Consider the following 24,878-nt stretch of genomic DNA (forward strand, 5'->3'; position numbering starts at 1 on the left):
CCCAACTGAACCTCAAAGTACACCCCAGTGGCACATATAAGATGAAAAAATTGGGAGCTGTCTTGCCTGCAGCTTGTATTGCTCTATGTCAATCCAGACAGTTCTGCCCATGGCTAGAAGTGTCTCTGCCCTTATTTCACTCAGCAGATGTGTGTGGCATGCACAGGAAAGACAGCTGCTGTTAAAGAGAGGCAGGGGAGAGAATAAAGAAAGGGGAAACAGATCTAACACGACAAGGATCCTTTTTCCCAATACCCTGTCTCCAACCAGCCAGCAGGGAAGTGGCCTCTCCTCTTATTACAGAATCATAGAATGGTTTGGGTTGGAAGAGGCTTAAAGATCATCTAGTTCCAACCCCATGCCAAGGGCAGGGACACCTTCCACTAGACCAGATTGCTCGAAGTCCCATCCAACCTGGCCTTGACCCAGGGAGAGGCCAGGTTGCTTTGAAGGGAGACATGGTCTCTTCCCAGCACTTTTCTTCATCTCTGGCCTCTGCTGGTTATTTACCTTGAGCTGTTTATTACTAAGTGGATTTTTGAGATGGTTAAGATAAGCCAGAGGGAAAGCAGGAGCAAAGGAAAGGACTGCAGCACCCTTCCTCATTCTGAAGGGTCTCAGTCTAATTTCATCCCTTCGGTCATCCCAGTTAATCACAGATTGAAGTTAGTCAGTAAGAGAAGAGAAGTAAAGAAATTTGTGTGTCCAACATGCACCTGGGTCACAAAACACACAAACTTCACTCTGAAAAAACAAGACATCTGTCCTCCTGGGCATGGACGGTTTCTTTCTGCTACATTAGTGGATTATCTGTTATCATATAGGAAAACCAAGACAAAGTGGCTCAGGTGGCACCCCTTCCAGACACAGTATTAGAGGTATTTAAAACTTCAAAAGCTGCCACACAAAAGACAAAATGCCCTTTGCCGTCATGTTGCAGTCTAAACTCAGTGGCGGAAACGAGACAGAGCGCTCCAAGAGCTATCACAACAGGAAAGATACCTCACTCTAATTACAGCCTCTGTTCCACTATATTTGTCATCCAAAACTAACTGCATTCATTATGAGATACAGAGGGAAATGTGAATGCCATAATTTTATGACTGTCTTTAAAACACTAACAGAAAGCAAAGTAGATCAAGAAGATCTGCATTCCCTACCTTAGGAAGACGAATTTTTTGTGTTTGAACTGTGGCAATCGTGATTCAACCCAGTAGACAGCCAAAGAGCACACACACTTTCACTCACTCCTTTGCCCTCCCCACAGTGGAATGAGGGAGACAATCAGAAAAAAAATGTAAAACTCCTGACTTTGGAGTGACCTAATTGCAGCCTTCAGGTACCTGAAGGGTGCCAACAAGAAAGGTGAAGAGATACCCTCTGCAAGAGCCTGTAGTGACAGGGCAAGGGGCAATGGCTTCAAACTGCAAGAGAGTAGGTTTAGATTAGATATTAGGAAGAAATTCTTCCCAGTGAGGGTGGTGAGGCACTGGAACAGGTTTCCCAGACAAGTTGTGGATGCCTCATCCCTGGAACTATTCAAGGCCAGACTGGATAGGGCATTGAGAAATCTGGTCTAATGAAAGGCATCCCTGCCCATAGCATGGGTTTGGAACTAGATGACCTTTAAGGTCTCTTCCAACCCAAGCCATTCTATGACTTGAGACAAAGAGAGCTTAATAGAACAGAAAAGGCAGGGAAAACAATAATAATAATAGAATATATAAAAAAAAGTGATGCACAATGCAAATGCTCAACATCTGCTGGCTGATGTCCAGCCAGTTCCCAAGCAGCCTTTCTCAGACAGCTTTTCTCCTAATTGATGTACTCAACATGACACTATATGGTATGGAATATCCCGTTGGCCAGCTTGGGTCTGTTGTCCTGGCTATGTAACCGCCCAGCTTCTTGCACTGCCCACCCCCTCAGCCTCCTCACTGGCAGGGAAGTACGAGAAGCTGAAGTCCTTGACCTAGCATAACACTGCTTAGGAACAGCTAGAACACTAGAGTTATAAACATTGTTCTCAACCTAAATCCAAAATACAGCACTGTACCAGCTACTAGGAAGAAAATTAACTCTATCCCAGTTGAAAACCAGGACATCAATATAGAAAATAATTGAAGGCTTCCAAGTTATAAGTGACATACTTTTTAGTTCTCAGTCTATAGCTTAAAATGTCAGCAGGTTCTAGCACAGTAAACTCCATAGCAGTAGGCAATTTGTACAAAACTCAAGTCACTGTTACAACTCCAAATTCTCTAAAATAGAAAACCGTATCAGAGTATTTGCTGTGCTTTCAGGTTTATTATGTGCATGCTCACATCACTCAGCAGCACAAATTCCATCTGAGCATACGAGCACAATGTCACCCTTCTGCTGACTTTGCAATAGCCTGTACATAGGATTTAAGCTTTCTCTCCATCTGCTAAGAAATGGTGAGCCCTGTGCAATTTCCATACAGCTCCCCAGACTTTTTCAGCAAGTTTGGATGAGCAGCATGAAGATATTCTAGTGCTTTAGAACTTGCGTCATGCAGCATCATGTTGCTGATCCGTCACACACATTAAAACCAGACCTTTCTCTTGGTGAATTCATAGCCTTGCAGTCTGCAAAAAACAGTCAATGAGTCTAGTCCCAGCCTCTATAAATCGTTCAGTTAGAGCTGTTGGGTTGATTTGTTTGCTTTTTTTTTTATAACCCACTATTACACTATTAAAATGCCCTAGGGTATATCACCGTGTCCCGCAGCCATAGGGAGGAGGAGAGAAGATCCAGCAGGCAGGAATTGTGCAGCAAGATTGATTTATTTAATTATTTTACAAACTCTTTTATAGACTTTTTTCTTCATAGTCTAATTGGACAAGGATCAGCCACCCCTTAGGGGTGATTGGCTAAAATCCTAAAACATCCATTGTCAAAATATTTTTCTACTGTACCATAAACAACACTTTTCAAGGCTGCAGGTATTTCATTGTTTACAGAACTCCGTTACTATCTTCTGTGAGAGAGAAAAAGTCTCTCACAGACTTAGAAAATAGCAAGAAAATCCTTGCTAGCAGCATTTTTGTATCCACATTACACTAATTCTTGACAGGACTTTTTTCATTCCCATGTTAATGCAGTCTGTCTTATCCAGAGCTAAGGTGCGTTTACTGCTTCCAAGTGAAAAAGTTAACTGGAAAATAACCAAGAGAATTTATTTTAGTTCTACACAGTGGAAATAACAATCCAACAAAGACCAGGTGAAGTGGTCATAATTCTCAGCAGATAAGAAACCCCATCAACAATCAACATTAATAATACTTAATAATTCTGCAATTCTAGATCTTACATCCCCAGCTTTAAACAGAAAAGCATTGAGTTAAAAAAAACCCAAACGCAAACAACTAAAAGGAAAATTCCACTTTCTCATTCTTTAACTGTTCAAATGAAATTCTTTCCAAAAGCAAGCACTTATTGTGATAAAGGATAAGTGCAAGCATGATACTTACAAATTAAGGAGCACACTTAAGAGTTTTACCTAACCAAGAGATTTCTACCTCATTCCAGAGCTAATAGAAAGTAATATCTAGAACCCACTGCAAGATCTACTGCAAAGTACATACACCTTAATTTCTTGTTTTCTTGAATGTAACCACCCTTTAGTGTATTTTCTCTTTATTTTTTCTATCCAGTAGCTTACATAAAAAATTAGCTAGGATCTACCACAAATACATTAACCATATCTTCTAATCCAGAACAGAAAGAAGTGTCAATGGTAACAGATCGGTCTCTGACAGAACACAATTGTCCTTTTTTGTCTGAAGGGGTGTCAAAAATACATGGATCTAACTGTAGGCAAAACAACTTCACAGAATAAAATGTGCAGTCTAAATCTGAATGACCAAAGCATATTCCAATTAGAATAACTAAAGTTCAGGTAAGCACAGATATAAGACCAAATCTGTGCACAATTGGACAAATTATGCATTCAAATGTGGGAACTGCATAGGCTAAGAGATCCCATTTGCAATTACAATTTGGGTGAAAATCCAGCGTTCAGTGGAAAGCTGGCTTTTCAAGTGGACAAAGAGATCCTTGCTAAAGAGGAAATTCATGGAATTAGCACGACAACTTAAGCAGAGAAAGAAAATACAGCCAACAATTTTTCCAGTAGAAAAATCTTGTTACTGCAGGACAGGCCACCTACAGAAATCATAAGGCTTTGCCTCCCAGGGCTAGAAGAAATGGAAAACTCTATGGAATTAATCCTGGTGCTATTCTGGGAAAGGTGCAAATAACCATCTTTTTCTCTGTTGACCACACTGACAGCGGCCCTTCTTTCCCTTGCACGTTCACACTACTTTGCAGGAACTGCTCACACAGCCCACCTCCTTCAGTGAACAAAGGATTCACAGATTAAACTGAAACAGCAGTGAATCCAAACTCTCAGAAAAAGGAGTCCAAGTGTTTCCTTACAGACGTCCTGAAGCCTGCTTGATCTCTAAAACTGGTAATGAGCTTGAACTATTTTATCAGTTTCCTACAAAAGCATACAGTCTTCATCACTTTGATTTAGCACATCCAAAAGTAAAGAGAGAAGCAGAAAATTCCAATGAAATGCAGGGGGTTTTTTACCTGGCATTGGCTCCTTTAAGGTCACAGAAGTGCGAGAGTAAAGCTTTCACTACATCATTGCAGACAACTTTAACTACATCAATGTGACTCAGCCTCTGTCGCAGCTGCTTGGCAATCTCCCAAAAGTCTTCAGATAGCAGCTGGTACAGCTGCCCCTCATCTCTGCTGAGTTGCCCATACCAGGACAGGATGTAATCTCTATAGCTGTAGTCAAACACTGAAAGGAAAAACAAAACAATAAGTAGCAAAAACTGCAAAAGGACAAGGCACACCAAGACAGGTAAAATGTAATCCTCCACCCTTCTCAAAAACTGTATGGGTAATAGGTTTCACATCTACTTCTTGCCAAAGAACATAAGGTTGGCAAGGTTACAGCAATCTGCACCTAACAGGTTACTGCAGGTCACTTTGCAAAGCAAAGCCTTTAAGTGGATTTGCTCAGACAGTTAGGTTACCAGCTACACACAAACCTCAGACTAATACCTGTCTCTCAGCAGTGGCTTTGGTTATATGAACTACCATATAATCTGACTGTCTAAAATGTTGCAGACTGAAGCCAGCCTTCTTTACGTAGGAACTTAATAGTCTCCATTCCAAAGTCATGGCTAAAAAGGGGAGGTGGTTAAGATTTTTGGATTTCCAAAGACATATACAACACTGAACACCACCACAGAAAGTACATTATAGGATCAGAAGAGCTAAGAGAGAACAAGTGGATTAGCGAGACCACATGAACTTCAAAAATGACAAAGCATTCCAAACCATACTGACAGGCAATAACCAATATTACTGTAATTGCAAATCCCATGGCAACACTGTCTTCTACCATTCTGACTCTCCTTTTTGACATTTGACATCACCAGTTTTACTGATGTTTCACTCCAGCAAATGTCCCTGGAGGTCTAAGAGGGAGCAGGAGGTGTTCAGGGAGAACAGGTGAACTATTTAACAGTTGCAACAAGATGGGGGAAGAGCTGGGGTTGTAACAGTCAATTTGCATCCACCAGAGGGATAACAAAAAGGGGGAAATAAAGTCATGTGCCTGGTAATTTGAGCAGCTTCTTTGCTAAACATCCTGGTTTCAAACTTTCATATCAAAAGTCCATCTCATTTGTCAGTGTAAGCCCATGGTGCAAAGTAATCATAAGACTCCACTATTTCTTACCTTCCACTTTGAAAGAAGTTGTTTGCTTGGCAGTTTAGTAAATTATGAAAATCTCCCCGGCACTGGCAACACTGAGCTAATAACATATTAATAGGACAACATCTTAAATTAAATATTTTCACTTGCCTTTCAGGCAAAACTAGCAAACCTCAACCAACATCACCTTGATAAAAACATTTCCAGAGAAATGGCTAAAATTGATAAAAGTTTCTAATCAAATGCTTTATAAACTAGCTTCCTCAAGTTTATAAAGAAAGAAAATGAGTCACTTCAATGAATATGCTGGAATGTGTAGTTAAAAGCCTTTTGCTAAGACATTTCAAGACTTTTTAACTAATAATTCAGAAAAAAATTCACAGTTCAGTAAACAAACACATAACAGGTTTGAAGTTTGGGGTTTTTTTCTAATCTAGGAGAGAAAAAAGTTTGCAGAGCCATATAGCAGGATAGGAATTTCCAAAATACTTTCCTGAAACAGATGAAATATTTCAGTGAAAACTCTCACCCACTAATACTACAGTGATGAAAACATTTATAAAAAGTAGTAGTCTTCTGATAAGCAAGCAGAAGAATAATCTCTGTTGCAAGATCTGAAACACTGTGGAAAACTGATCACAGCACAGATTCTTCCTTTTCATCTAATCCAGAAGAGACCAATAATTTCTCAAGTGCAGCTGCAACACGCTGCATTGTGGTATTTTTTTAATCAGCATCACTGGCAAATAGTGACTTTTTCAGATTTTCTTACAGACACCCTCTCTGTCCTTTGCAAGGGTGCAAAGTAGCTATTTCTTCAGCATCTTTTGCCCAAGAAGACAAGCCACGGTATGGAGTGGTGGCTCCTACAGAAGTCTGTTCAACAGAACTCCACAAAGCAAGAGCAAAAGAGCATGACTTGTATTCCGATCTCTTAAGGATATATTCTCTTTCAGAGAAAATCTATTCCTAATGACCATTAGTTTATAACTATTTTTAAGCAACTCCACTCCAAAATGAGTTCAGTTTCCAGCACACTACATAATACATTCTTTTTGATTCCTTTTAGCCACTCATGAATTCTGTCACGTTCAATGTGAAAGAACCACAAAATCTATTGGCAATATCAAACTAGAGACAAAAGATCATCAATCATCACCAAAAATCAACCATGCAATTATGAAATATTTCACTTGTGTCTAACTCTCCCAGTTAGATACTTTCAACAACTTAAAAGGATTACACAGCTTTAAACCATATTTTCCTGCACCCGTGTTTTATAACTCTCTTACTTTACATGTCTTCTGTAGTTTCCTTGTCACTTAACCTCATTGACCTTCCTGCATCACAACAGTGCTGTTCTCTATAAATTTCAGGGTTCTTTAGAGCCCAGGATGTATCTCCAAGTGAGCAATGAGACCGCTTTTAAACAAATAAATAAAATTTAAAAAGGACACCAGCCACAGACGCTAACAGCAGCCAGTTTAAGACTGGGTAGGACACTGCCATGTGTCATCCTGGCCATGGTGCACAGCTGCTGCTTTAGCTTCACGTCCATGGATGCAGCTGGTGCCATTTGAGCACCCTAAAGAAATACAGGAAACAAATGTAACAATTTTATAGAGAGAACTTTTCTCCCTTCAGAGGAGAAATCTGCTCGTGCATCTATTCTCATTATTTTTATACTACATGTTCTCTAAAACATTGAAAACAACAGTCAGAAGACAAGGAAAGAATAAAAAAACAAGCAGAATACATTCAGCACAGAACCTTACTCCCACTAATGCATCCACTACAAACATAAGACAAATTTCTTCTGATCAAATCAAATGCAGTGACCACAATGAATCTGGTGCAAAACTGTAGAAACTTCTACTGGGTTTTCTAAATTAGTTAAGAAGATCCAAGGCCCAAGTTACTACAATGTGATGAAATGCCATGCCCATGTGAAATTGAAGTTGAGCCTGTTCAACTACTCTCTTTAAATACTGTAAACTAGAAGAGTGTTGAGAGTAGAAAGCCAGAAGCTTGTGTGGAGGTTTAGTGAGGACACCCCTCTAGACTCTTCCTTCATTCCTACTCCTACACATGTCATATAGTAACTGCTATCCCTTTTTCCACATTCATTCATTCAGAGGTTCAGTGGCACCACCAGGGTCTGCAGGTCAGACTAGCTTCAAATCTACAATTTGCAGAGCTTCACACTAAAGAGTTTTTATATTGCTAAGATTCATTACCCAACTTTATTAAAAATAACAAAAATATGAAGAACAAGGATTAAATGCCTATTCTTTTTCTCAAAACAATATTAAAAAACAGAACATAAATATTCTATGCAAATGAAGACACAGACTTCCATGTTTCAGCAGGAAGTAACTGTCCTTTCCTGAAAGCACTGGAGAAGCCAGAACGACTACATTAATTTATAGTCAAATCCAAAACTCTCCTGTGACTGTATGAGCAAATGAAGAAAAGGTATAGCTACAACACTAGCTTGAGTTATTCTAGAGCAGCGAGCACTGCAATCGGTAAAACAGAAATACAAGGCTATATGAATTGTGTCAGGATCCTGCGTGAGGAAACCACCGTCAAAAAGCCAAGAATCATTACCAGAATTCCGTACTACTACAACACTAGATTTAACATGCATGATGGGGTTATAATAAGCTATACTTTTATAAAAATACTTTCAATAAGAAATTAACAGATAAAGATGACAGACTATACCACAGCTAAGTTCCTGTCAAAGTACTGTTCCAGAGAAGTAAAAGTTAACTGCTTACTTGCTTCTTATAACCACTACCTTTTCCCCCTGCCAAAAGCCAATTCAGACAAAAAAAACCCAAACAACAAAAAATAATAACAACAAAAACCTGAAAGAAAATTGTAAACCCCTATATTAAAGGTGGGTTTACAATTACTAATAAAATTACTAATAAATACTCTGAATATTCACTTTTATAATTTCCAAAACATTAACATTTAAATTGAAAGAAATGAAGGCCATTATTCACTTTTTATATTTTAGATTTCATTATATTTTAGCTATACATTTTAAGAAGATGAGGTTTTGTGCTTAATATTATCTTTACTGAAGTTTCTCATGGCCACTAAACCTTTACTTAGACCATGGTGTAAAAGGCCGACAAAATGATGTCTAAATGCCAACATTTCAGCGACTGTGAACTAGCAATAGTGGTTTAAAGATTTCAGTGCTCTTCTAAAGTTTGTGTTTGGAAAACCACTAGGATTTCTTGGTTTACTTGCATATTCAGATTCTATGAAACTGCCAGGTTTAGCAGGCTAGATGTTATCATTGTGCATAGATGGACAGGCCCTGTGCAAAAGGAATTCCTGACAGTCTCCCAATTCCCCAATCTTTGGTTCACTTTCATTAAAATTTTCCTGGCATTTGTGTCTCTACTGGTTTTTTTATGCAGAAAAAACCCCACGAAAATATATAAACAATAGAGAAAAAAATGTATTAAAAAATATCTAGGAAGTGTAGTAAAATAAAAAAGTCAGAGAAATTTATGTTCAAATAATTTTCCACATGCACCCTTTGCAAGAGTTCTTAGCTTTAAGTGTTAGAATCCCAATGGCAGAGAGGACATAAATTCAAACTGGTTTGCTCATACTGTGGACCAAAAAAAATTTTTTGAAAGCTGTTTTCTAAACAAGCAAACAAACAAACAACTTCCCCCCCCAAAAAAAACAAAACCAAAAAATATAGCCCCAGCTTTTCAAATAGAAAGCAGCAGGAGTTACCACAATTTTTTTTTCTAAATGTCAACATGTACATTTTAAATTGGGAAATGAGACAGTTTTTCCCAATCTTTCTGTAAAGGGAAGTACAATCTTACATCCCTAACAGAGTTAGATCCTAAGGGATCAACACAGACAGGCAAGATCTGATCCATAGAAAGAATCTAATTAAATTCCCAAAATATTTCCAACAAGATCACCTCAAGGCAGGGTTGAAGGAAGATAACCCACTACAAAAAAAGAGATGGCTCTCTGGCATGAAATATTTTAAGATCTACGAAACAGGTGAATTTTCACAGCAGAGCAATTTCACCAGTAGACTTCTGCTGGGATTTGAGCTATGACCTGTGCTATTTTAGTTACTCATAAATGACCCAGTGAAGCAGCTAAGTGATATGAAGACCATTCTTCTTGGCACTACTAAAACTGTAGAGACAAAGACTGTGAAGAATGACAAAAAGACCACAGGATTTGCAGCAATAAAAATGGAAAATTAAATTCCTTTCCTGGGAGGCCAACTACCCCCACAGGAGATCAATCTACTGACAGCTGCAGCCTCAGCCCAAGCAGTACATGCTGTGCAAAGCAGCCCAAGTGTGACTGGGCACAGCCTCTCTCAGGAGACATCTTACCACACCACCATGTGTGGATGGAATTCAGACATGCAACAGGTAGCGCTAAAGAGTATTTGTAAAAGTGGCTTATCTTTTCTTTGTGTAAGAAAAAGGAAGGTCAAACAAAAATCAAATCAATCTATCAAGAGAAAGCATGAAAAGTAGTGAAAAACCATATTTCAGAGTTAGTTACTCAAGTACTTCCAGCTGAAAAGGAGACTTGGGGCTGACAACTAAAGGCCTTTTCTTTCTGCTATATTCAACAAGGAAAATCTCTTCATAACCTTACACTTGTTCTGATTTTGAGCACTTAGATTTCATAAAACACAACATACCGTAGCAGGGCTAATTCACAGCTTTCCTCCACCTTTTATCTACAGCTAAGGCAAGTATGCTATAATTAATAATGAAGCAGCACTCTAAAGCACCAACCTGTTACACAACTCTGCTCCTAATGGAAAATAGCAAAGACATTTAGGGCGGAGCTGTAAACCAGAATATACCAAGGTTCCCTCTTGGTGGTGTTTAGTGTGAGGCACATTGTATAAGGATGATTCCCAACAACTTTATTACATGGGCTGTGGTGATACAAGAATCTATATAAGACACAGGCAACCAGTATCAGCCACTGACCATGACAGGAGAACTATCTAAACATCTAATAGTTATTGAAATAAGACTGATGTTTGAAACAGAAACACGCATGATTCCTTTAGTCAAACCAAGGATATGACTGCTATCTATCCTTCCAACTACATTAACAGACTATGATGAGAACATCAGGAAAAATGCAATAAAGCCAAGTGGCAGCTTGAAGTGACATAGAACCTCAGGTCAGCCATACTAAACTCAGAGCGAAAAGTCCACGCAGACTGGCAATAACACCAGCAAAAACATGGCATGACCGACAGTCAACAGGCAGTTCTGGAGGGGTGCAAGGTAGTTAGCAATTAACGGTAAACCCCAGGCAAACTTAATTACACAACAATGAAAAACAGCTGAAGAAATCAGAATCAACCAAAGGGCTGTCTCTTCACACCCAGCAACAGCATTTCTGAAATCAGATGACATTGGTTTTCCCAAAAATGTAATCCATGCATCTCTGAGGTAAAGTAAAATATGTTAAAACAAAAAAAAAACAAACGAAAAACCCACAAAACCAAACAACAACAAAACTAAAACCAACAAACAAAAAAACAACCAAAACCACAAAAACCCCCACACCCCAAAACTCTATTGACTGTGATAATCTGACAACACCTACTCTTAAACCTCAAGAGGCACTAGGAGTCTGAACTGGTCCCCAAGATTAAAACCTCTTGACAACTGAAAGTCTCCTAGCTAAATGAATAAGGCTTTCTAAAGCATTTTGTTGAGTAGCACGTTACATCTAGACAGCAAAAACTTGTCCAAAATTCCTGGAATTTATAAATACTTTACTCCTAATCAGTCCAAGATTGGAAACACAAATACAGATGGTATTTTTTATATCACTAGTAATAAAGTTTTATTGAGCCACAAACCTTTGGAAAAAACCCAAACAAAACCATTCACATCAAGACAACTACAAATTTCAGAACTGTCACAGGCAAGAAGTCCTGTCTATTTTCATAGAGATTGATCATTTTGTGCTCATAAAAAAGAAACTATTGCTTTTGGGATTGCACTCAGTATCTCAAACTTAAGATGACTCAGTCACCTTTCAAGCCCAAAACACTTTGTACGGTAGAGCAAAAAGTACACTCTCATCTTTGTCAACTGCAAAACAGAGAAGTTGGCCGCATCACTTAGGCCTGGAAGAAATAAAACGAAATCTGACAAGTTTGCTCTCCAAAATTCAGTGTGAGAATGGAGGGTAAAAGCCACTCCAAAAAAAAAAAAAATAGTTGAAAGGCGTGTGAGCTGTCACAGCATAAGGCACTTAACTCTGAAAAATGAATCATTTAAGTATTAGTAACTTTCTTTCAGCCTTACTGAGCAGGGATGGCCTCCTGCATCCAACTGAATGATCTGTGGGATAAACACTTTAAATGAAGACAGCTCCCACATTTTTACAGAAACAAGTTACTCCTACATGCAAGTAACAGGAGGGAAGAGTAACACAACTATCTTTCCCTCGACATTCCACAATGCCTGTTTTCTGTCCCCAGACAACCCCACTACCTCAAATTCTGTGATTATGTCAAAGTTTTCAAATTCCATGGCAGGTTATCCAAAAGATAAAATACACATATGAGACAACACAGCAAACAGCTTTTTTGTGCTTGTTTCTACACATAATGTTTAGACTGTACTATCCTTTTCACATTAACAAGAATCCCCTAATCTGACTGATTCCAGTTGAAAATGCTTCCTAAGAATAAATTACAATTATGTTGTAATAGTTCACCTTCAGAAAAGATGACATAGGTAGGTAAAGTGTTCTAATTTTATATTTTTGCTACATATCCTGGTAATAGCTATTCATAAAAATAACTTTGAAAACATAACACATACCAAGTTGTCATAAAACAACCAACCTGTTTAAAGCAACGATAATTTTCATAGATACCCTCCATTTACAGAAAAGATTGGAAAAAGTTCTGCAAAGAAATCTTAAAGGAAAAAGTATTCAAAATTAGATAAAATATTTACAAAAGGCTGATAGACTGTATCAGCCAGAAATACAAATGTTGATTTTAGATTCAGTTTTAATGGCAAGAATTGCACTAAATGGGAAGACTGTATGAAAGAGTCCAGAGGATTCCTCAAGACAGGAAAACCCAGTCAAGAATATTTTAAGTGTTATCCCTTTGCACAAGTTTAAAGGACTGTATTTCAATGTATTTCAGTAAAAAAATAGGCATTAAAATGACAATATATCAGTTGAATTGCAAAAAACAACATCAGATTACTTACTACAGTGGATTTCTTGAGAAGACTAAGACCTTGCCATTTCATATCATGGAAGAAACCAGGGACATACTGTAAAGTCTTGGAATATTGTGCAGTTATGGTTTGCTAAAAAGGACAGGAGATATTCAGACTCTAATGCACCTGAAACTCACCTTCTTTCAGTGCTTTATCCATATTGTGAGAAATAACCACTCTTCTTGATTGAATTGAATCATGAGAGCTTCCAGACCAATTACTCTGAAATTCAAATACAAAATACATCATATGAGGAAGGAATAAACCAAAAGTTACAGAAGGAATAACTGGAATTCAAGGCAACGGTACTGTATCATTTGGTCTTTACACAAATATTGCCAGCCCATGTGGTTAAAACAGGAGTGTCAATTGTCTGTGAGGTTATTATACATTGTTCACTAAGCACATATTAACACTTGTGTATCGTACATAGTACAGCTTGCAAAATTATCTTAGGTTTTTTTGGTAGAGGGGAGCTGCATTTACTTGCAAGTCAATGCACTGAGAATAGGACATGCATGTAACAAAACAACTGGAACCCTTTTATGCAGTATTTTCACAGCAAATAAAGTATTTTTATAGCTTACTGTGACAATAGACTTAATTTACCCTCATAAACTACTTTTAAAACAAAAGAGAAGCCTTTAGATCTCCTACAGCAATTTTGGTTCACATTCTTTTGGGCTTCTTTCTTCAAAGACACTTCTGGCACTCTGCATTTTAAGCTGCTGTCCTATACAAATATTTGTCTATATTGGAGTATTCACTCCCACAGTGTCCAAACAGGTGGGCGGATGGAGAAACATTTTTCAGAGTATAGACAAAGAGCAGTGACTAATGATGTATTTATATAGAAAGGAGTATAATTCAAAACAGAAATAGAAACTCTCCCCACTGTCAATCAGCTTGGAGCTCACTCTCCTTCGTAAGGAGAGAGCACTTCAGAAACGTCCCGATCCCTCCAACGTTCACCACACATAGAATAAGAAAGAAGTATAAACTTAAAGTAAAAACACTGTTTTAATGTTCTTAAATATACTGCTATTTCAGCCAATTTCCAGGCTAATATTCTGTATTTTGGTTTAATGTTTTGCTTCTACTTCAGATACATGCATGTAGAGTCTAACAAAGTTCATCTAATAAGACTCAGATAAGGGAGTCTAAGCACTACTTTTATCAGCAAAATAAAGCTTTTCAGGCTTGCTCACACCTAAAACACACCAACGTGGCAGGTACTATCCATGCCTTGAGTGCCCTCCTGCCCACTGCTGATTTGTTCCACCTTTTCGGTGAGTACGGCAACACCCCTTAGACTTCTTCCAGTCGCTATTCGGAGACCATGACTGTGGTCTTTCAGCTGATTTCTTCCCTTCTTGACAACACTGTCAATGGCAGGAGCAGCAAGACCTCAGCACATTTGCCTCCATTTGCAGTCCCCCCTCACTATCAAAACTGTAGTTAATGAGGTGTAAGAACAGAGTATTTAGTGAACTGCTATAGGTTTCCAAGCACATTTTGACCTGAACACTGGCAAAGGCTTCAGCCATACCCGTCTAAACAGCAAGAGAAAGTATTTTTGCTCTTTGTAAGGACACCTAACAGTATTTGTAAGGCTCCAATACATCATCTCTGGCTGCTAATGTTATCACGCTTCCTCAACACAAAGCTGTGTTAACAACAGTCACACAACTACTTCAGGATTCTTCTGCTTTATTTGCAGCAGGCAACTGCATGATTTAAAAATTTAAAAAGAGAGGAGATGGACTCACAGAGACCTTAAACACCCCAAGTACCTTAAGGGAAGGGATTCAGAAAGCCCAATTAAACAAACTCGTTCAGATCTTTCTGTGAAGAAAGAGCTCCTAAACATGAGCCCACAATTCTGACTGAAGCTCTGTGCTCAACACACTCCATCTTCTTTAACACACATGCCAGCTTGGGTATCTTACAAGACTAATCCTTCTGCTAAACTGAGTCATACCTGCATGGAGGTCAGTGACCTCAAGCTAACTGAGGCATCAACAGTTGCATCCCATACATTGCAGGAAGTGGTTTTTTTATCGCCTAAAGCATCAGTAAGTGCTCCAATGCAGTACTCACCAAATCACTCCTTTCAAAAGTGGTTTAAACACAAGCTTAAAAAAAAAAAAAAAAAAAAGAAAGAAAAAAAAGCAACCTTCAGAGAGGATCTATGGTTGCAAGAAGGTAAGTAGCTTGCTCCACATCACCACATTATGATCCCATCTACGCAATTCCACAAAGCAGGAACTGATCACTTTATGCTTCATACTTGAACATTCATTTTAAGAACAAGGCAAACTGCTACTGCCTCAGCAAAATGCTGCCTCTTGAATACCAGACACAAACTCACATTTCAGCTTGCAAGAACACATTCCACTGAGAGTATCCTCTACAGTTGGTACATTTGACTTCTAAAAGGCACCATCTATTAATGTAAAAAAAAAAAAAAATACAGTTGTTCAAGTCATGATCAAAAAGAATGTAAAAGGTAAAAAGTGAATACCATCACTAGCAATAGTGATTTTGCTGCTGCATGAATGTAATTACTGAAGGGCAAAGAAAGATGCAGAGTGTATTGGACTTTCTGAGAACTTTTCCATACTCATACAGATATTGCATAAAGTCATGGACTGTGGGAGAGAAAAGCAAAGAGCAAAAAAACCACCTTGGTTTAAAACAAGGTTTCAGCTTCATTAAAAAACAAATTTTCAAGAGCAGAGGAGAAACCAACATTTGAATAAACAAGAATGTTCAAATGTATTGAAGTGATCATAGAATTGCCTAAGTTGGAAAATACCTCTAAGATCATTGAATTCAACCATTAAGCTGTGATACTGGTTGGGTTCGATCAGGTTAAAGAAAAAAAGTTCAGGGAGACCTTACTGCTATCTCCAACTACTGAATGAGAGCATACAGAGAAAAGTGAGCCAGACTCTTGCTGCAGATGCACAGCACATTAGGAAACATTGCAACACAGGAAATTCCCATCACAAGGCAAAACTATTTTAATCATGAGGCTGCTCAAGCATCAGAATAGGGGTGCTGACAGGCTATGGAGTCTCCATCTCTTTATCCTTCTCACTCTGAGCAAGAGGGTAATCTAGATGCCTTCCAGATATTCCTTCCAACCTGAACTATTCATGATCGTTGATGACTCTTCAGAGAGCTGTGAATTTAACTTCATGATTGATAATGTATCAGATCTAAGGGTGCCTTGCCTAAAACAGCTGATCAAACCCATTTTTCCTTCCCATTTTATGAATTTGCATTTAGCAGAATCAAGACTTAAGCCTTGTTAGTTTAGGTTTGCTTTCAAAAAGTACTGTTTCTGTGACATGAATTAATTAATGAATTAATTTAAAAAGCAGGAACCTTCCAAGTTAGACGACATATGGCAATAAACACCTTAAAAACAACAGTAACAACCTAGTAATGCAGATAACCAACATCTGTGATAACAGAAGGATTTCAGAAAATTCACAGTCCAAGCTCAGCTCTAACAGCTGAGAGAATAAAAAAATCAGCATATTTCACTGAAAGACTTTCTTCCCACCCCTGACTCAAGTCAGATGGAGGGCATATGTAGAGAACAGGTTCAGCTAGAAAGCCTAGATTTGAATGTTTTCACATTTTTCTTCATGTCATTCATCTAAAGAAAAATGGTGCTCGGTTTCATGAAATAGTTGGCATAACCCTGATTGAGCCAAACACATTTGTAAATGGATTTAACACAGTCAAAGCTCTAGTTTAGATGCTCTTTTATGCTGATTAAAAGCTGGCATGTTCCTGACTTGCATTATCACAGTCCTCAATAATTTTTTTTTTTTTTAATTGGGCTCCAGTCTGTAGATTTTATTGGTAAAGAATGACAGAAACCAGACTGAAACATAAATAAGACTTAACAGAAGGACTTGAAGGGGTAGGGGTGGAGCACATTTTGAAAGTACATGCTTAGAATGAGGTTGCTAACAAACAGGGAGGCCTGTTTCCTGGAACAGTTGAAGTTTTCCTCAGTTTTGACTTTGCTTACAGGCTGAAAAAAAGGATGTGTGCATTTCCTGTAGACTTCTAAACAACACTCATTGTTTGATACTTTTGAAAGTTATTTAAGATGCAGAAAACAACAGCCTGAATGGGCCAAGGAAAAAAAAGTCTGACATTGAACGTGAAATTTTGTCTTAGGTTTAGTCTCCTACAGATACAAAAATTAAGTAAATGTCATTTATTGGTTTAAACAGTTTAAGTAATTTAAAATTAGTTCTGAAGACAACAATAAATGTCAAATAATAAAGAATTAAGAAGGTATTTCAGCAACAACACTCAATAAATGGCAAAGCGCAGAGAACACAGGAGTACCTTCCACTGTCAAGAAATCCATTTGCAACACTTGTCATCAAATGCAATTTTTAAAACACAGCAGCCTGCTACAGGCATACCACATGCAGCCTTATTCTGCCATGGAATTAAGGCCAGAAACAGAGAAAAATTTACAATTATTCCTATTATATTAACTAAATTACAATAAAACTAGAACAGAGATCATGACAGATCCCACAATATAAACGGGCATTGTGGATGAGACAGTGTAATCACTGATCTAAAAGGAAAAGACTGCATCTAATTCAGCATACAAAAAACAACCAATTACTCATAGTTACTTGCTCCTCCCACTGTTGCCTTATTAACTTTCCTCTTATCTTTGTAAACTTAACATCAGACTGGACCTTGACAATAAAGAGTCACAGCCTCAAACAATAGTTCACTGAACTCTCCATAAATTCATTTTTAACAGAAGTGGACTGATGTGTTCTTATCCACATATTACTTCATCCAGATGTTCTTATTTAAACATCACTTCAACTAATGATGCAAAAATAAATTTCCTATTCACAAGAGTTAATATTTTTAAATTAATACTTACAGACCTATTTAGGATTACATAGCAAGTATGTACTTGTCACATTCAGCATTAAGGGATACCATAACTACCAATTTAAAAATCAACATACTTTAAGCATGTTAATCCTACTATCTTAAGCATCATTATCTCAATAATGATTTTATGATATCATCTCATTATTTCTACTAATATAGTAGCTCCTGGAATGTGTAAACCGTGTTTATCAGATGGAGATCTTCTATCTTAACTGTACCATGTTTAAAACTGGTAAAACTGTAACAGTGTAAAAACTTGATTAGCAGGGCAGAACTTTCTTCACTTGAGATTTCATAGAATACTGGACAGCTAAGAATAAGAATATGAAAATGAAATATTTCTCAGGTATTACTTTCATTCTCACAAGTACAGCCAAGAAATAATTGGTAAGTTAGCATTCAAATCTCTGCTCAGCAATAAATACAGCATTATCCTGTGCTGGAATATTTCATATTGTCATCAAAACAAAGTCTTACATGAATTCTCAAAGTACAGGCATAGCCCCAGTTTACTGAACATTTCCACACTCTCCTCCTCAGTAAAAAGAGACAAGAAGAACCTATGGTCTATACTTCAAGGCCAAAAGAGCCGTATGGCATGAAAACTAAATTGTTGGCAAGCTAGAAAAACCAGCACAAAATCACGCTTGAGCTGCAGAGTCTCAGCTTAGCAACCAGAGAGAAACTCCTGCATGGTCTATTGCTATACCCTCCCTGCACGAGAATTTTCCCACTACACACATTTTATAGGGAGTTCTGTCCTTTCAAGAGCACCACAAAACATGCCAAATGAACCATCATCGTTAATTTTATTATCATTAACTTGTTCTCTTTCACATATTTAATAGGGGGAAAAATGGTATAGAATGACTGGTCACAAAAACCTCCCATAGACACAACACAAATCTGTTCCCCTTATGGCTACATAATTTACTTTTATATAACCACTTAAAGTAACAGCTTGGGAAAGGATACAGTATTCTATGTAACTGGCTCTTTCCTTGGGTAAATTTTGCTGCTCTCCTTTGCAGAGAGCAAGGAACCAAGACTTGGCAATAAAGAGAACTTTATCGGATTTTATTTTCAGAAAGTTTCTGATACATGTCTATACTATTTTCAGTGTTAAAGCATACCTTGAATTCAGGATGCCTTCACTCTTGACCTTATTACAGAGGTTTTATGTCCACCCTTAGTATTTCCCTGCAAGAGACTTGGACAGTAAGATCTCCATGAGCCATCTATCCTTACTGACTCAGCAGAGCTTGGTTATCAGGAGAAATTAACTAGCTCCCTGGTTATGTTTTCAATCATAAAACACTGTTCAAGTGAGAAACAGTCCCTACAAAGGTAAAAACAGTGCAATTCACAGCAAAATATGAGACGTCGATCTAACACAGAGTTGAGAAAATTAAATGTCAAGCACAATACAATGCAGAGCTGACAACAACATAGGATACAATGAAATGAATCAGAAGGGACTGCATGAGAAGACCAGAAATCTCTAAATATACACGATGAATAAAAGGCTGTGTGGAAAACTATGTCTGCTCACTGTTAAGGAGTTATGGGACAAAGAAGTGAGAGACAGTCTGAAAAATATTTGATTTCCTGAGGTCAGTCTCCTGTGATAATAAAGTTATCACTTCACAGGTACTCTTGCAGGTAAACAGCATATGTGGTCCTAACAAAGTTTCAATTCTGAAAAAGCCATAAAATTATAACAGATGTTCCAGAGATCCCTAAAAATAAACTGTACCAGAAATGTCCAAACCATAGGCCCCTGCTGAACTATAACAGAACATTTGCAATTCATGCAACATTCCTGTAACATTTTAAAATATTCATGAAATCAGTAAAAAATGCTAAAATGTATTTTCATTATTTTAATTTCAGAACTTTCCTAGTAGTAAATTCAACTGCATCATCAAAGACTCACTGTTGACCTGCCTATAAATGAGACAGAACTAAGAACAAAAGTATGATACTCTGAGTTCTGTTAAAAACACTAAAATTAAACATATCTTCTCCTTTCCATCCAGAAACAACCCATCAATTAAAAGACTGGCAGTAGACCAGGGTATCTGGTTGCAAGCCCAAGACAGTCTAAAGCATGAGAAAAGTGCAACAACCAGAGACTGCTATTGCTTTTACAAAAATCCTGCAGTATCAGAGCTCTAAATATCCCCTGTGCAGCTAGAGAATGAAAAAGACCATAGAACATCCTTGGCTTTAGGTTGAGAAAAAACACATAAATACTTTTGAATCTTACTAAGGCATAAAGATCAAAACTAGAAGGAGTTAGGAAGCTTCTCCTCTCCCTCACAGCTCCTCCAAACTACTTATTACCTCAAGAACTGTTTTGCATGCCACTTGAAATTGATGCCCACAGATGACAAACCTTCTACTTCCCAGAGCTTCTGGGGCTCCTGCAAGCTTACCTTCACAAGCTTCATCTTATGGCAAAAGCCCAACAGTGAAGCAAAATAAGATTCTGTGTCCTTTCTCTCTGCTTCCCCTACGTTCTTCACAAAAGGCAGAGCGCTCAGCTTGGATACCATAACAGATACTCAACCTAGGTTTAGTTGCCATCCCATTTGAAACATTCGGACCATTTCCATTTCACTACACATCCTCCTATGGCTTGGATAAAAAGCAGTACTATGTTCCAGGATTCAGATATTTTAACAACTACCTGATCCAATGAAAAAAAGATTTACCCATGCCCCCTCCACTAATGGCAAATTCACAAAAATCCACATTCAAGGATGGAACACACCTTTAGGAACATAAAACATATCACGTGTAGTGTGATGGGACAGAAAAAGTGTAATACTAAAAACTGAGAGCTATTAAACTGAAGTAAACAAGAGCGACCAAGTATGTCAGGAAATGCATTTTAAACAAATACTAAAAAAAAATTGACAACTGTTAATTGTAGAAAACTAATGATAGGACATTAGAATCAGTGTACCCTTTTCAATGGGAAAAAAGCACATTTATTACCCTTCTGCAGACAGACTAGGTAGACCATTCTCTATACAGAGTGCCATTCATTTAATCTGAATTTAAAATGCAGTACTTAAATCTAACAAATTAATCATTCTTTTTTGCATTATTTAAATGAAGTTGATAACCCAGCTCTCTATTACTCAGAGCTTTTGCTTTGAATCAGCGTTGAAACATTATGCTGAAAAGAAAACTCCATCTCTGCCAGGTTTTTGGCAGAGAAACAACTCACATAAACATGGGAAAAAGTGTTTTCCTTTCCCTTCCCACTAACTTGGTTAACATGGTTCTTCACATGAGTCAAAGCAATCTCCCACTACAACCACACAAGGTAAAAGCAGTTTTGGGAGCAAGCTTGAATTTTAAAACTTGACACATGTTCTAACCTAGGGCTACCTTTGCTACGAGCAGGTCCACTGGTACTTGAGAAGCGAAAATCCCCTTTAAAACAGACATTCTCACTAAAGTACAATTGGGTCATCATGCCTTTTTGCTGTCTTGCATTTTGCTGTTCCTCTCCTCCACAAATAATCTCATTTTAAAACAGCTCCTGCAAAGTGCTGAAAAATACTTGACAATAATATAACATACAATTTCAAGGACTCATTCAATTCCCATTATTTCAATATCAATAGAAACTATTTACCAATATTATCAGTGACTGCAAGTACTTAAAGTAATAAGTAAGACACTATTATGAGTTGCCTGTACACAGCTCTTCCAATGAAACACAGATCTTTATGTGGAAGACAGGAGACTGCCCAGACAATCTTTGTGAACAGAGCTGTCACATACAGAAAAACTACACTGAAAGCACAATTTATCACAGGGATATAAATCACACGGTTTGCTTTGCAATTCTCAGAAGATTTCAAATGTTCTTGCTGAGATACCTGACTTCAGGAGGAAGTCTTCACCTTTCAAGTCCCAAAGGAGTTACATAAAAAATGGACAAAGCACAGCTTCACGTTCGAGAAGATGGCTTCTGTAGTTGCAAGTTCAAGCAAAATGAAAAAAAGGCATACACCTTGCTCTTCTGAAATCCAAACCTGCAACACTGCACTTCCTCACTCATATTCCTCACTTACATGAACACGTCCATGAAAATTAACAGCACTGAACTCTCACATGCTAAGTGGTTGCAAAATTAAGAACACACAAAAAACTCCCTTTATTCAGCACAGCACGAGGGACTCCATCCAACTTCCCTTTGAAGTTGATCAAGAGTACTCCCACTAACTTTCCAAGAGCTGAGTCTGACTCCCACTAGAGTAAATATTTATTCCTGAGTACTTACTGTTTCCTCATTTAACCCCAATGTGAAAAATCACTCAAACAATGAAAATTGAACTGTCTAAAGTTTGTACACAAAACACATGAAGAGTGAGATGCCAGTCATAATAAGGTTTTTACTACATTTTTTCCTAATTATTAGGCCAACAGGTGGCCTGATAATCTTCCTTATTCTTGAGGAAAAGACACAACAAGACTGAAAAAAATATAGCTTTACAGTCATCCTACTACTGGCTCCAAGAAAGGACAAAATGATCACAAGGCTCTATGAAAAACATGACAATAACAACTGAATGATAAAAAAGCAGTGTAAATGCAAAAGGATGAAAAATGAAAAGAATAACTAAAGCAGGAAGCTTTAGTGAATGGCCTACACTTTTATATGCTGCCTATCTAGAAAATTTTATTTTCTTCACCTACATGTTGCTGAAGCCCCAATTACAAAGTCTGCTACACATACACAAAATCGTGTTCAGAAAAAGTCTTCAAGAAGGTTTGCAGTCCTGAAGCCACTTTGTACCAGAAAGAAATCAACAAAACTATAAATTGAAGGTATGAGAAACCCAATTTAGATGCCTGGAATTACATCTTCTAAATAGAAAGGGTGAAATACCTCAGTCATTTTTTGGACACCCTTTTCATGTATGTAACTTTTGGGAACAGTGCAAAGAGGGAGGAAAGAAAAATTTTAAGAGAATCAGGGAGAGGGTAAAGAAACAATCCTGGGAAAAAGGTTTTAGCAGGTACTGCTGCCTTCCCAGTGAATTTTAAATACCAAATTTCAATTCCCTTCTGAAACAACAAACATATGCCATAGAGCTACAATAAATGCAAACACTACAAATTAGACCACACAAAGCAACAGCATGTGTGCACTATTTATATACACAAATCCTACGGCTGGACACACCAGGAGAACATCTTCAAGAGAAATGCACAGTAACACACCACAAAAAGAAAGTACAGATGATACAGTAACAGAAGTGACCTTTTGTCTCTGGACATTTCTAGTTCCACTGCTGTTCAGCAGGCTTACATTTTTCTGTAGGTTTATATTTTTCACAAAGGGGGAGACAAAGAAAGCAATACAATTTTTTTTTCTTTAAATATTGGCTTCCCAAATTAAATTGATTTTTATTGTTTGGCTGTTTCACAATTCTGAAAGTTGTTCCTCATTGTGGCAGCCAGGAGATTTCAATTGCTAAGTTTATGTATAGATCTTTTTGGTACTATGTAAAAGTAAGTTAACGCACATCCAGATGTTCAGATAAGTATACAAGTATATAAATGCCACTGGAATTATGGCATTAACACTGAAACATTTATTCTTGTAAATCTGGAAGCAACAGGAGTTGTTGCTTTGATGACCAGTTGATCTGTTTACATTTTTTCTGTTTGGTGTAACATAACAGAACGGCTAAACACAAAAGCATATAATCCTTTACTAGAAGGTGGTTATGCACCTAACACACATTTGTTCCCTAGCACTCCTATGGCAAAAACCAGCTGGACAATCCCTAGCTGTACCCACATAATACACTACATACAGGTACCTTTTGCTTATCACTTTGTGCATTACATCTTCTCACTTCCTTAATGCTCATACAGTTTATTTATTCTTGACTTCCTTCAAAAAGCTGAGTGTGAGGTTGAGTGTTCAAAGCAAAGAGGATGTTTAAAAAAATTCTACCAAGAAGACAAAATGAGTATCACACAAAGAACCACAAATAGATCTTGAATGCACCTCTGCAAGTTGTATTACTCATTGAATTCAACAACCCCTGGCCAAATGATCCCTACTGACAACAATATCCTGCCAGCTTCCACTAAATGCAGACCAGGAAAAGCATATTGCTCCCAAGCACAGGCTCTTTCTCTCCCTAGGTCAAAGAATGAAGGAATAAGCCATTACTACAGGTTGTTAGCAATTTGATTGAAAAGACAGAAAGACAGACAACTGTATCAGCAAGTGATTTGTAATAGGTTCTCTGCCCCGCCAGCACCCCCTGTGTTCTGCAAACTCAGCTACATCGACTGCAGCCCCAGGAACACGTGATAGCGCTACTTACTGCTACCAAGAAGTGTACGTGTACTAAATGTAACAAACTGGGTTACCAGAACAGCTAGGCTGCACACCCAGGTGGCACAAATTCCGTTCCTTTTCCTTCGCAGAGTGCTCTCAGGTATCCTGACACTACCGAAGGGAAATAACATTTCCACAGTACAGCCTACCGCTGCAGCACTTCATGTGCTAACACACTTACAGCTCACCAGTGAGGGGCCAAGGGCTCCTGGCTGGAGTCACCAGCTGTGACATTAAACTCCACATCCCTGTGACCCATGGCAAAGCAGGAAAGTGGGCAGATTCTCAATTTTCAGCACTAGTTTTTCAGGCCCATGTGGGATCAGCCCCCAAGCACTGAATGATGGGGAACAGGGTTGTAGATGGGAGGAAAGTTTCCAAATGCCTTGTGCTATCAGTCCCACTCGAAAGAGCGCAAAAAATACTAAGGTGCGGGTTAGAAAGAGCTTGTAAACTAGTACATTTTGGAATATGTACAGAAAATGAAATT

The 24,878-nt window shown here is 38.0% G+C and overlaps 1 protein-coding gene across 1 annotated transcript in view; it reads right to left on the reverse strand.

The window, feature by feature from the left end:
- Positions 1 to 24,878, reverse strand: part of SNX25 (sorting nexin 25) — an 82,441-nt gene that overhangs the window by 56,776 nt on the left and 787 nt on the right. The window contains exons 2-3 of the mRNA XM_032110321.1: positions 13,188 to 13,272; positions 4,621 to 4,837 (exon numbers count right to left, since the gene is read on the reverse strand). Of these exons, the coding sequence (XP_031966212.1) occupies positions 4,621 to 4,837; positions 13,188 to 13,209 (239 nt within the window). The 5' untranslated portion in view covers positions 13,210 to 13,272. The remainder of the gene's footprint in view (positions 1 to 4,620; positions 4,838 to 13,187; positions 13,273 to 24,878) is intronic.

Source organism: Corvus moneduloides, chromosome 5, assembly GCF_009650955.1.
Source record: "Corvus moneduloides isolate bCorMon1 chromosome 5, bCorMon1.pri, whole genome shotgun sequence".
NCBI classification, from domain to species: Eukaryota; Metazoa; Chordata; class Aves; order Passeriformes; family Corvidae; genus Corvus; species Corvus moneduloides.